The sequence below is a fragment of the Triticum dicoccoides genome, chromosome 1A, assembly GCF_002162155.2.
Source record: "Triticum dicoccoides isolate Atlit2015 ecotype Zavitan chromosome 1A, WEW_v2.0, whole genome shotgun sequence".
Lineage (NCBI taxonomy): Eukaryota > Viridiplantae > Streptophyta > Magnoliopsida > Poales > Poaceae > Triticum > Triticum dicoccoides.
This window is the reverse complement of record NC_041380.1, coordinates 766982-777849: the sequence shown is the minus strand read 5'-3', so window position 1 is coordinate 777849 and position 10868 is coordinate 766982. Positions and strand designations below refer to the sequence as shown.

The 10868-nt window shown below is 43.5% G+C and overlaps 2 protein-coding genes across 2 annotated transcripts; both read left to right on the top strand.

Annotated features, from left to right (window-relative positions):
• The first annotated feature begins 3844 nt into the window (after window positions 1-3844).
• Window positions 3845-4851, top strand: LOC119295540 (probable L-type lectin-domain containing receptor kinase II.1). Its single transcript, XM_037573969.1, has 3 exons — window positions 3845-3928; window positions 4040-4205; window positions 4552-4851. Exons 1-3 carry the CDS (start codon window positions 3882-3884, stop codon window positions 4849-4851), a joined length of 513 nt encoding a protein of 170 aa, XP_037429866.1. The 5' UTR covers window positions 3845-3881.
• Window positions 4852-7357: 2506 nt separating this feature from the next.
• On the top strand, window positions 7358-8688 carry LOC119295532 (coatomer subunit beta'-1-like). The gene is made up of 5 exons (XM_037573964.1): window positions 7358-7636; window positions 7792-7923; window positions 8008-8168; window positions 8372-8443; window positions 8579-8688. The coding sequence occupies exons 1-5, from the start codon at window positions 7358-7360 to the stop codon at window positions 8625-8627; spliced, it is 693 nt and encodes a 230-aa protein (XP_037429861.1). The 3' UTR covers window positions 8628-8688.
• The last annotated feature ends 2180 nt before the right edge of the window (window positions 8689-10868 follow it).

Here is a 10868-nt window from a genome sequence, read left to right as displayed (position 1 = left end):
GACGGACGGCGGCGCGCGGCGTTCGGGGCGGCGGCGCGAGACGGCGACGACGACGGGCGGCGGCGGGGACAGCGACGACGACGACAGACGACGGGCGACGGGCGGCGAGGACGGGTTCGAGCGACGCGCGAGAGTTGTACGAAAAAAGTGGGGAGATCTAACTGAATTTTCGTAAGTGTTGTATATATAGGAGAGGCCTTTAGTACCGGTTGGAGCCACCAACCGGTACTAAAGGCCAACCAACCGGTACTAAAGGCCAACTTTGGCTAGGCCGAGAGGCGGAAAGGGTAGGCCTTTAGTACCGGTTGGTGGTTCCAACTGGTACTAAAGGGTGGTCTTTAGTACCGGTTGGAGCCACCAACCGGTACTAAAGGCCTCACGCTGCCCTCCTAAAGTTTAGTCCCACCTCGTCGGGCGAAGGGCAGCCGCACTGGTTTATAAACCCAGCCGCGGCTACCTCTTCGAACTCCTTTATATAGCAGGCTTCTAGGCCTAATTAATTAGGGCGCGCTGCCCTGTGAGCCTGCTGGCCCTTCTGGGCCTGCATTTGCACAACCTAGGTCTGGCAGGCCCACTGGGCAGCGCGCCAACAAATTTTTTATATAGTTTTTTCTTTTCTGCATTATTTATTTTCTTCTATTTATTTTTGAGTAATTTTTTATATAGTTTTTTCTTTTCTGCATTATTTATTTTCTTCTATTTATTTTTGAGTAATTTTTTTGTATAGTTTTTTTATTTTCTGCATTATTTTTTTCTTCTATTTATTTTCTTCTGGAAATTGAATGTTGCATACTGAACAATTAGGTAAATGACCGAAAAACAACAAATGATGTCAGAACATGTTGGAAAGCGATGACGTCGCTTTGAATGCTGCATACTGAACACAAAAAAAGTCCGGAGTTCAAATAAGTTTAAAAAACATTGAAGTTGGCCGTGTAACAGATGAATTCTCGTCCGAAACCCTGATACTCTGAAAGAGTTTGTCCAGTTTGTATACAAAGTGCGTCCAGTTTTTGCCGTGACCCTCTCTACTCTTTCGCGCATGCTATGCGGGTGATATGATGATACCATGCCAAGTTTCAACATTTTCAGGATTCATTTTGTAGTGATTTTCAATTTCATGGTCATTTAGCTCTCTAAACAATTAGGTAAATGACCGAAAAACAACAAATGATGTCAGAACATGTTGGAAATTGATGACGTCGCTTTGAATGCTGCATACTGAACACAAAAGAAGTCCGAAGTTCAAATAAGTTATCAAAAATAAAAAAAGGTGCAATGCTGGTTAATTTGCTTCAAGCCATTCAGAATAGTGTAGACTGCACTGCACATAGCTCAGTGCAATCTATGCTATTCCGCAAGGCTTGAAGCTAATCAACATGTAGGTGAGCATTGCAACTCTTCGTCATTGTCTGTGCACTCACGGCTTATAAACCGCTCATACTGCCTCTCTCTTGTCGAGGTGGGACTAAAAATCAGCTTACAAAGAAACTCTAGTACCGGTTCATGGTATGAACCGGTACTAAAGGTCTTCGTGGGGCCCCAGACTGACCATAGCCTGACATAGCCTCATTAGTACCGGTTCGTGGCATGAATCGGTACTAAAGGTTACCCATGAACCGGTACTAATGATGCCCGCCCGCCTAGCCGTTGGAACCGGCACTAATGGTCACATTAGTGCCGGCTCAAATTCAAACCGGCACTAATGTGCTTCACATTTGACCCTTTTTCTACTATTGGTTTTAGACCATCTTCAAATCCATCTTGATCTTCTCGAATAGAGCTATAGCGATGACTTCCAATCATAACTTTGAATTAATCTTGACATAGCTTTAAGCAACTTTTATGATTTGCCACTTTTGAGCGTCAACAGCAGAACAACGTGACGACTAACTCAGAAACTGTAATAATGTATCTAGTCATAATACTGTCACTTTATTGTAGAAACAGATAAGGGAATTGGTCTCAAGATTATTATTATTGAATACACAGGATAGATGTGTCGTTGCATTAAGAAGAGTTTACAAAATAGACCCCCCCCCCCAACACACACACCCACCTCAACCTTCAAATTTACACACACGCCGGTGGCAACAAAATTACTGAAAATTATGCAGTGATAACCCATATGACTCGAAAACCATGCCTATAAGCTGAACTGGATACACCAAATCAGTAGCGAAATCCAACTGCTAATTGTTTTTTCCAAAAATATAGCCAAATCGGACTCCCACGAACATATGCATGGCGGAATAACATTATGATCCACAAATATCTAAAGCGAGGGTCAATGGAATTCTGGATAACTCATAATATTTTCACAAAATAAGCAGGAGTCAATTATCTCATTTTCATCAAGTCGGTATAACACTAAGTGCCTGATAATACTAATACCAGATGTGCAACCGTAGCATCATGACAACCAGCAGTGGGTGAAAATAAGCTGCGTTCAAAATAACACGGACTTACATGGTTAGTGAACATGCTATCCTTCCCGTTGTCTTAAACATCACCAACTGAACTCCTGCACGATTCCAATGTATTAGAACCACATCACATGCTGAATGATTTGCAATAATACCTAAATACAATACTCACGATACAATCTATAGTGGCTACATATGAAACCTAGCTGTGAACCAAACACTTTTTTAGTAATCACCTAGCTTACTAATTAGTTTGTCATCACTTATGACACTGATTATACAGCTTGTACACGCCTAAACGCCCTTGACATTTCTATAGTTGTGCCACACACACATACCCAGTCTAGTTCAGTTCAATTGCCCCTAGGAATTAAGCACAAACAACAACAAGGAGCACCAACCAAAGTGAAGAGGAACGCAAAGGTAGCCGAGCGCTGGAGGCAGCAGGCGTCCCTGTCTAGCACACTGCTGCAGCGCGTCCTCGTTGGTAGCGTGGTGCATGGCGAGTGCCGTGGAAAGTCCCCCTGTTGCCTGCTCAGGACCCTTGCATCGCCGCCGCCGTCCATTACCTCGCCGTGGAGAGAGAGATGGGTCAGGTGCGTGATCGTGGGTTAGTGGCGGTGCAGAGATTAAGGAAGAATCCTTCCCTGACACCGAGCCGAGGGGAACAAGCGCCGCACGGAACGGACCCCCCGCACCCGCACCCACACTGCCGACCCGCAGAGGCGAGGCTCAATGACTGGCACAATGGCGCAAAGGAGAGGGTGTGGGGAGGAGCGAAAGGTGGAGGGGAGCTGGGGGCGCTACGTGGCGTCGCAGAGGAGGCGGCGACACGACGGAAGGCAGATGCAGGGCTACGATGCACGGAGGGATCGGGGGCGCTCGCAGCGGCCGGCACACAGAAGGTGATCGACCGGCATTCAGGAAAGCGCAGCGGATAGGTTGGAGAGGGCAGGGGACATATGTGTGTGGTCAGACCGACTCAAAACCACGATCCATCCCCTTACGGGTGGGGCCACAGGCGCCGCTTAAAACCTCGATTAACCACAGGGCAGTAAATCCTGGGAGCTTAGTAACTGTACTAATGCCATTGATGAAGACCATGGGGGCGATTTATTTGATTTCTGAAGTGAATTCGCACCGCTCAAATGTTAGATTTTCAATGTTATGCTATCGATGAAGACCGTGGGGATGCCCTAACCCAACGGATAGCGATCAGCGTTGCCCAGGCAGTGACGTCGGTGAAGACACGGAGGCAACGCTGCATGCATTTACTCACACCGCCAACGCCCAGCAGCAGCATTATCGCTTGCGATCGATCCAGATGCATTGCACTTGCTGCTGGAGTACTAGTAGTAGTGGAGTATAAATGAAGAACAAGGCCCAGCATGAACAATCTTCATCCGTTTTCATTTACATTCGTCCCTGGAGAGCACGAAAGCCAACACGAGCAAGATGTCGTTCTGCCTTCCACTGAGCTGCAGGAGGACTGTCTTCCCCAGGTCAGCACCCTTAATTATTTCCTTTTTTTCTCTCATAATAATTACACACAATACACAATCAACATCTTCTTCTTCTCTTTCAAAAAGAAACATCTTCTTCTTCTCAACCAGGACAATGAGCAGCATGGATCACCATGACACCGCCGATCCATTCTCCGACTACGACCAACCTGCTGGGTCCATGGATGGCGTCGACATGTCCTCTCTAAAAGAGCTCACCGATGGCTTCTCCGATGAACGCACCCTCGGTACCGGTGCCTACGGCAAAGTTTACATGGTACGTACGTAGGATCCACTGATTCGTTAAACACATATGGCTGCATATGTATATATGTACGTATGGTCTTGTACCGAATCTAGCTAGCTGCTACTACCTCATGACAACTTTTACTAATTTTATCCTAGATGAAGCAGTTAAGGATTACTTTTGGGCTTTTTTTAGCTAAAGGTAGCATTTTGCCCTTTTCTTTCTTTATTTCTAGAAAGTAAGCAAGGTTTACACCTATCTATACACCCAGTAGAAACTCCATCGTTTTTTTTCTCCCTGAGGAAAAAAATACTGAATATCGCTTATTCATTAAACACACCAAACTATTGAACCATGTGAAATGTTGAACTTATAGGGTGTACATGAATATGGGAAGAAGATTGCTGTCAAGATGTTCCACGACGACACGCCAACACATGTTGATGGTGGTCATGAGCAGTTTCAGAAGGTTTTCAGCAACCTTCAGAGGCTCCGACACCAGAACATCGTGAAGATGCTTGGGTACTGCTATGAAACTCAGCAAAAACACATGGAGTACGACATGAGAAAATTTTTGAGTGAAAAGACACAGAGAGCGCTCTGTTCCGAGTATATGCACAACGGAGACCTTGACAAGTATCTTATTTCTGGTATGATTGTGCTCTATTACTTTTAACATATACTCCCTCCATCCCCAATTACTTGTCAGGTAATGTCTAGAAATGGATGTATCTAGATGTATTTCCGCGACAAGTAATTCTGGACGGAGGGATCCGTTCTATTCATTTCCACGGCAAGTAATTCCGGACGGAGAGAGTAGTTATGTTTCTTATTTTCCATGCATGAATCATCTTTATATATGTTTTTCACACAAATGTACAGTAATCCCTTGGCTGGTGCTGGGTTAATCGCACCAATGTTTGTGGCTTTTTTCTGAAAACGTACAAAGTAGCTTAATCTTGCGAACTTTTCAAAAGGAAAAATTGATTATGCTCTAACTGTTGATTAGGAATTCTCCTTTTTTTTTATTTAACTGCTACAGATAAATACAAAGGAGATACTTGGCAGACAATCTACGCAATAATTAAGGGGATTTGCAAGGGTTTGAAATACCTTCACGAGGACTTGGAATCTCCTATTTATCATTTGGATCTAAAGCCATCCAATGTGTTGCTGGATGAGAAGTTTGTGCCGAAGCTCGCGGATTACGGATTGTCAAGGCTATCTGGAGATGAGCAGACACAAATCATGAAATGTTCTATGGGAACAATGTAAGACTAATTGCTCGTTTGTGAATTTAAATTTCACGTAACCTAGTAACTATGTTCTCATTAAATGCACGGTGTCGGTAATATCATATATGTTATGTCATGCAGTGGGTACGTGCCACCAGAATACATAGATGAGAATGTAATCTCAAATAAATTCGACATATTCAGCTTGGGGGCTATCATCATAAAGATACTTGCAGGACCGACGAGCTACTCAAAACGTGCCGAGATGTCCACCCAGCAATTCGTTGAGCTTGTAATAGAAAATGATCCCTTTCTTGAGATCAATTATACATCCTTCACAAATAATAATTCTTTTATACAATGGTAATTTCTATTGTGTAAATTTGCAGGTGCATGGAAATTGGAGAGATAAGCTCCATGCTACATCAACATATGCATTGGAGGTATATTCTGAGCAAGTAAGGAGCTGCATAGAAATAGCTTTAAGTTGTGTAGAGGCTGATCAATGCAAAAGGCCGAGCATTGGAGAAATCGTTGATAAGTTAATTCAGACGGAGACTGCGATTCACAAAATGACCCAATCACCAGGAAAATCAATGGATCAGGTGTGGTCCTTTATGACACAACATTTTACTATGCATTTCATCTATTTCATTTTCCCCGTCAAATAAAATTAAAAGCATAATTTAAACATATAGCTGGTGCATCATGTTGGGATATATTATGTAGATGGGCTCCTGCTTGCTGGATGCATCTGAAAAGAGAGGAAGAGAGTTGTTAGGTGTCCATCCCCTCCAGCTCCGATTCCCCTTTGAACCGAACAAGTTGATCCCCTGCCAACTTAATCTAACGAACAACTCGGATGAGTATGTCGACTTTAGGTGTGTCCCAAAAAACCCCAAGAGTTTCTTGAATGGACTGTCACGGCTCCATGGAAGCATGCCGCCAAACACCAGTTGCATATACATTGTAACGATGGAAAAGCACCAGCAACCACCTGCAAACATGGTCACTCTTGATGTTATCCTAGAGAGCTGGGTAGGATATAGATACACGTGTGGGTGGGGTATGGATGACTACTTCTCTACGGGGTCCAAAGAGGATCTGAGCGGCTGTCCGGTGCATAAGCTAACACTGAAGGCTGTTTGTGAGCCAGCAGTCGAGATGATGGCATCTGATGTTAGCCATATTGTTCTTCTGTGCAAATTAACCAATCTTAGCTTCAGATGATGCATATTTAGTTATGTGATATTTCTTTGTTATTTTCTTCTCTTGTCAACGGCCTGTTGGTGCTATTCATTACCTGACAGCCAATCAAACCAGGAATGAAAGTAAGGACTTTTATTCTCCTACGTACGTGTACGTATTTCTTAATTATTTTCACTGGACTGTATTAAGAAAACTATTTGTTTAGGTCATGTACTGCAGGGATGGCACTTTGTCGGAAATACTATCGATGTATGTGCGTCCAACGAAGCCTTGGTGAGTTTATGCTTCCAGCAGTATTCATTGGAAGGATCACAGCATACGAATTATAAATCACTTCCACCAACTTATAAATCATAAAGTCATTGCATGTCATGACTTTGGTCACAGAGGGTACTTTCAGGGTTGTGATGTATATCAAATTAAATTTACACGTAGTGGTAAGTGGAAAACACAAGTAAAAGTTCATGAAAGCTTGCCGGTATTAATTGATTTTCCTCTCGCAAAAAATAATAATTATTTTTCTACTTGTAACTATCCTCTTGTATCATGACAGGATTTTGGCAGCTCATGGAAGTGGGCATGTATCCATTTGGAACTATGAGACACAGGTCGATTCAGAGCACATGCCATCATAGTCAGAAAAAATATATGCATGTTGTTGTTTTTGAAGAGTGAGTTTGACTATAGGAATCTATCTATCTATAAGAGGCGATCCTAACTTGTTTGCAGGAGAGAGTGATGTCGCTAAGACCTGTAAAGGAGCCAGCACCATGTGCTTGGGACCATTGGATGCTTTCTGCTAAATTCATCGCGCGGGAGGAATGGTTCGTGACCGGCGATGGATACGGTTACATCCATGTGCTCTCATCTGCGATGATGGATGAAATCATGCAGTTCAAAGCTCACACGGGCTGGGTCGAATCACTGGCCATTCACCCGAGTCGCCCGCTTGTGCTATCAGCATCCAACGACAGCTTAATCAAGCTATGGAACTGGAAGACTGACTGGTCAAATCAAGTTTAACCCGCTGGAAGGAAACACTTCCGCAAGTGCTTCAAAAGATGGCACAACAAAGGTACAAAAGAACAAAAAAGGCTCATTTCTCTGTTTGTATCCACGGAATTTTCTGTTTCTATCTTTATTAATAGTGCAATAGCACCTAAATTTACCAGATCTGGTGTTGTTCTTCTCCCGTTCCTATTGCTACATTGGACTGTGATGGTGGGCTGATATGTGTTGATTATTTTTCCCGTGGGGGTGATCGACAATATGTGGTTACCGGATCCGACAATGGGGTTGCACAGGTATGTCATTTTTATTATTGTACAATTATATTTAGTTACATAGACTATATTGATGTACACACTCTTCATTTTTTTGGGTACTAGATTTGGGATTTGCGGACAAAGAAATGTATCCAAGAACTCGAGGGACTCCGACATATGTCTGGGGTCAATGTTGGTGTGATCGATGGCATGCAAGGGCATCCTGTTCTAATAACATCTTCAGATGAATATGCTATTTCTTTGCGCAACTACAACACCTATGGGTAACGCTTCTGATTTTGTAATGATAGAATGGCCGGTAGCTCTAGCCACTTTAGCCTCCCACAAAAGCTACCAATGACTCTTACATCCCTGGCTGGCATCGCCATGAAAACAGACCTCAACTTTGAGGTTGCTGTCAGCCTTCCAATTATATACCCTACATAAACCAAAATATAAAATAACAGTGGGCTTCACAAATTTGCAGGTATGAGAGAACGATGGACTTTAAGCTCGATAGGGTTCGTGGTGGTTTTGCTTTCATTAAGGCCATAAAAAGGTAATAACCAAAATCCCTTTTACTCTTGTAACTTTTATCCCAGTCCATCTTCTTTTTCTATAACCTTTTTTCTAGAAAACTAGGTAATGCTCATAATTGAATAGATAGTAACTAGAACATCACATTCTTATGCAGCCTGGTGATTGGATTTGACGATGGATTTGCAATAGTGGAAATGAATTAATTTGGCACTAAAGATTGTGCTACTGTTGAAAGAAAATAGCGGCTGAATAAAAGTGGTGCCATGGATGATATTGCAACAACCACTGGTGGAAAAAAGGCCTTTGGTCGCGGTTCGCAACTGCCATTAGTCGCGGTTGCGCAACCGCGACCAAATAAGCGCGACTAAAGGCCCCCCCCCCCTTTAGTCGCGGTTGCTTAAGAACCGCGACTAAAGGCCCGTCCACGTGGGCGCCAGGTGGCCGTCGGGGCGGAGGACCTTTAGTCGCGGTTCTTCTGGCCAACCGCGACTAAAGGCCGCCGCAGGTTTAGGGTTTTAGCCCCCCCCCAAACCTGTTTTCTGTTTAATTTGTATTGTTTTATTTCTTTTGTGCTTTATTTTAATTTTGAAGGAGTTTCATATATTCTACGGTACTACATACATGCATATGAATGTACAATTTCAAATAAATTTGAAATTAGAACCAAAAAGAATTCAAGAGGAATATACAATATATATTCAATATCATCGGATGACCATATACAATTTTGAACAAGTTTCCATACATGATTTAATGCATATAAAGTTCTACGTCCTCGTAATAGTGTTCTCCTTTAGGATGGAGGACTTCCCTGCTGAACCATCCAGCTAGTTCCTCTTGAAGTGGTCGGAAGCGAGCTTCTGGACTAAGCATCCACCGGAGGTTATTCCTCTGAGCATTGGTATCACTCGGAACCCGCTCAGAGGTGTATCTCCGGATCATCTCACAGACATAGTATCCACATAGATTGGTCTCCGGTGGCTGAATATCCCCAGCATTCTTAGCCTTTAACATTTTGAATTCTAGCTCTTTTTTGAATTCACCGACCTTTGTATCTACGAACCATCTCCAAACCCTACGAGGCAAAGAAAATTAAATGAACAAGAGAGTTATTAATTAGTTACTTGATATTAGGAAATGAACGAAATAGGCCGATCGATATAGAGCGCAAATGAATGAAAATAAGTACTTCTGCAGCATTCTTCTCATGCCGCCCCAAAGCTTTGGATCCATATTCACAGAGTCGTGGACGAGACATTCTGAGGTGTTAACTTTAATTACTAGCAGAATCCAGTGGAACCTGCGGACACGATACATGCACAGTACGTCATGCATAACTCATCGATTAGCCGGCCACATACCATGCATGGAGTAAACAAAAGAGAATGTGCTCAAGACAGAAACACTCACTCAAAATGGTAAGGAAATAGAATATCACTTTTGAGTTCCTGCTTTGTAAGAAACTGCCACAGGTCTGCCTCCACGTCGGCGGGGTAACGCTCCAACACATGTCCATTAACGATGTGTGGGTCAATGAACCCAACATCATGGATGTTCCTTACTCTGCATTCCTTAATCTTCATTCTGCATGTATAATAGCGGACACAACAATATAGTTAGGACATATATATAGTGCAGGCAATATGAACAAGATGGGGTAGAAATTAATAAATCACTTACAGAACGTAGCAACTGATGATAGATTTATCGAGCTCGCGCAGATTGAAAAGCTGGAACAATTCACTCAGTTCAATTTGTACATAGTAATGTTTGAAGTGATGCTCATGTCTAACTTCCGCATAAATATATTCTTTGGCGTTTTTATTTTTTATGTAACCCTTGTACCATTTCAGCAGATCTTTCATTTGTGGAGGTAGATCCTTTTCCTGCGCAGGCTCGACGAGAGACCCATTCTTGACATATGTAATTACTACCTCCTTCACTGGCGCCTCATCAAGGCCTAACAGTTCACAAAGAGTAATACCTAAGTTGGCCGCTTGTTCTCTGGCACTCGTTACAGTCAATCCCTGTGCTGCCGCAGCTTGTATGATCTCGGGGGCATCCGGACAGAAGGCTTCCACTATAAGCGGGGCAATCGATTGTTTACTTTGTTCCCCGAGCTGGGCAACTTGTTTCCCGCTTTTTTTACTTTCGGCCTTCTCCCGCTCTTTGTTCTCCTTGAACATGAGTGCCTGCCTGCGAAGTTCACGTGCATAGTCGTTAGGCAGATTCTTCGCGGCTTGGGACGGTGTGCTCAAAAATGACTTAGCCCACTTCTTTTGCTCATCAGAAAATACTGGCTTGGGCTCGGGCTCTCTTTTCTTCTTGCAGTCCGCCTTCCATTTCTCCAAATCAGCAGCCGCGGCCGCGTCGACTTCCTCGGCACTACGTTCCCAAGGCCTTGTGGGGAGAGGCTTCAGTGATGGCTCCGGTACCTTTGTGGT

What these genes read in the sequence shown, in the direction of transcription:
- LOC119295540 (XM_037573969.1), top strand. Translation starts at nt 3,882, where the DNA reads ATGTCGTTCTGCCTTCCACTGAGCTGCAGGAGGACTGTCTTCCCCAG. An exon ending in AGGAGGACTGTCTTCCCCAG is followed by an intron (nt 3,929 to 4,039) that starts GTCAGCACCCTT and finishes CTTCTCAACCAG; the next exon opens with GACAATGAGCAGCATGGATC. An exon ending in CCTACGGCAAAGTTTACATG is followed by an intron (nt 4,206 to 4,551) that starts GTACGTACGTAG and finishes TTGAACTTATAG; the next exon opens with GGTGTACATGAATATGGGAA.
- LOC119295532 (XM_037573964.1), top strand. Translation starts at nt 7,358, where the DNA reads ATGTCGCTAAGACCTGTAAAGGAGCCAGCACCATGTGCTTGGGACCAT. An exon ending in AGACTGACTGGTCAAATCAA is followed by an intron (nt 7,637 to 7,791) that starts GTTTAACCCGCT and finishes TAAATTTACCAG; the next exon opens with ATCTGGTGTTGTTCTTCTCC. An exon ending in CGCAACTACAACACCTATGG is followed by an intron (nt 8,169 to 8,371) that starts GTAACGCTTCTG and finishes ACAAATTTGCAG; the next exon opens with GTATGAGAGAACGATGGACT.